At 39.2% G+C, this 2,231-nt stretch overlaps 1 protein-coding gene across 1 annotated transcript; it reads left to right on the top strand.

Annotated features, from left to right (window-relative positions):
• The first annotated feature begins 809 nt into the window (after window positions 1–809).
• On the top strand, window positions 810–2,010 carry LOC109732929 (uncharacterized). Its single transcript, XM_020292137.1, has 2 exons — window positions 810–1,093; window positions 1,581–2,010. Exons 1-2 carry the CDS (start codon window positions 810–812, stop codon window positions 2,008–2,010), a joined length of 714 nt encoding a protein of 237 aa, XP_020147726.1.
• The last annotated feature ends 221 nt before the right edge of the window (window positions 2,011–2,231 follow it).

Raw genomic sequence — 2,231 nt, 5'->3', positions numbered from 1 at the left:
GCCCACTAAGAAAAAACAATAACTTCAAAAATAAAACATCAAAGAAAAATTAGAAACATTTTTTAAATGAATAACAACAACAAAAAAATGTGCGTGGCACTGCCAGAAACTACAGTTCGCTATTAATAAATAAAACGCAGAAAGCCCGAAGTAAACGTACAAATGCAGTCCGCGACGCCAAACAATGCAGTTCTCCACGTGGAAGCACGAAGTATTCTTTTTTCTGAAATGCAGTTCCCCTTCTACTGCATTGCAGTCTCACTAAAATGAAGAATGCAACCCTGTTAGTTAAGCAAAGCAGTCCGTTATAAAATAAAGAACTGCATGAAAGAACTTCATCAAGAAACTAAATGTGCGTACATCTGTATCAATCCTAATCCGATATAATTCAGTGCACGAAGAATAAATTTCACTTCCATGCAGTACACTATGTGGACGTACGCAGTTATGTTCTGATATAAAAGAAGTGCACTTAATAGGAAAATTCACTGAAAACACAATCATCACATTTTCTGACAGTTGTGTGCATACATGAACAAGTCACGAAAAAAGAGGACACGACGTTCCGGATTTCCAACGCACTAACGGAGCCCCCTCATAGCAGAACCTCTCTGTAGTTGCCACGTAACAAAAAACAGAGCCCCACCACGCTACCAGCCCGCTCCACCTCTCCCACGTCCTGTCAAGGAGAGCAGAGGAGAAAACACAACTGCTTCGTACCCCAGAAAACCCCACCGCATCTTCTTCTCCACACTTTCTTTCACCAACCTCTTCTCTCCAGAACAAACAAGAGAGAGCAGAGGAGAGTCATGGCGGATGCACCTCTTTACAAGCAGCGCCGCAGGTACACCAGGGAGCTCCACGACGTCGACCTCCACGGCAACGAAAAGCTCCACGTCGTTTGCACAAGCAAGGGTGAAGACGTGGACAAGATGCTGTCCACGCTCAGGAGGAAGCTCGGCGGAATGCCCGTCAAACTAGTCGGTGTTGATGTCGAGTACACGCACTACGTGAAGCCACAGCGGGCAGCAGTGCTCCAGCTATGCGTAGAAAAAGAATGCCTTGTCTACCACATCTCTGCAGCTAAAGACATGTTAGAATAACTATCAATATGTAATATTCATTGTCAATATTGATTTTAAATTTTCTTCACTGCAATCGCCAATATTTAAACTTTGGTTTTCATTTTTGAAAAGCATGGCATATGAATTCATTGACAGTTTTCATCTGGCTCTATGTATGTTACTCATGTGCTCAATTCTTGAATTATATGATCTAGCAATACACGTAGTTTTATTTTGTTTTACCAAATACAAACTATTTGACTGAACAATAGAAAACTGCAACATTACTATACAAAACATGTATGAAATTCAGTTCAAGAATAAAACCATGCACAAAACATGCATTGTTTATGCAAATATATTATCAGATTTACTAGTTATGCTGAACAAAGTATTACCAACTACTCAATGCAACAGATTCAGATATTCATATTGCAGTTCAGTTTCAGACAAAACAAAAAACATTGGTACTTCTAAGAAAATAAACTATATTCACTCCATACAAACATCTTGCAGGCCAATGGAACTAGACAAATTCCTCATGAATGGTGAGTACACCTTCGTCGGATTCGCAATTGAAGGAGACAAAAGCAAGTTGAAGCTATCTGGTTTGGAGATCAACTCCGACAACTACATTGATATTCAGCTGGAATGGAGAGACCCATACAATAAAAAGAAGTTTGACTCTTTGGCTGATGTTGCCGGCAGGATGATAGACATTCACTACCATGACATGAAGAAAAAAATTAACCGCAAGGAGGACCATACTCTGTGGGGATTTTGCCCACTGCCAGAAAAGCTTATCAAGTATGCAACAATAGATGCATTCACAACATATGAGTCATGGAGAATCATCTACGATTTCATCATGGGACTGGACAGGGCAAAAAGAGACAAAGAAGCAAAGCAGAAGAAGAACAAGGCTGTAATCCAATACAACAACTAGAAATAATTCAGGGCTAAGTTTTAGTTTCACTTTACTTTAGTCGTTGTGTTGTTCTTTGTTTCATGTATGCAAGCTTTTGATTATGTCCATTGCTTCATATCGAACATTTCTTTTGTAAAAACAATGTCGTTAGAATTATCATTAAATTTTATTTTTGTGGTTCGCTTATGTGTCACAGTTTGCTTCTGATCAATTGTTTTCGCTGAAATTAGTTTGTGTTA

The sequence above is a fragment of the Aegilops tauschii genome, chromosome 4 (genome assembly GCF_002575655.3).
Source record: "Aegilops tauschii subsp. strangulata cultivar AL8/78 chromosome 4, Aet v6.0, whole genome shotgun sequence".
NCBI lineage: Eukaryota > Viridiplantae > Streptophyta > Magnoliopsida > Poales > Poaceae > Aegilops > Aegilops tauschii.
Note: the sequence above shows the minus strand (reverse complement) of the source record. Positions and strands in the feature narration are given on the sequence as shown.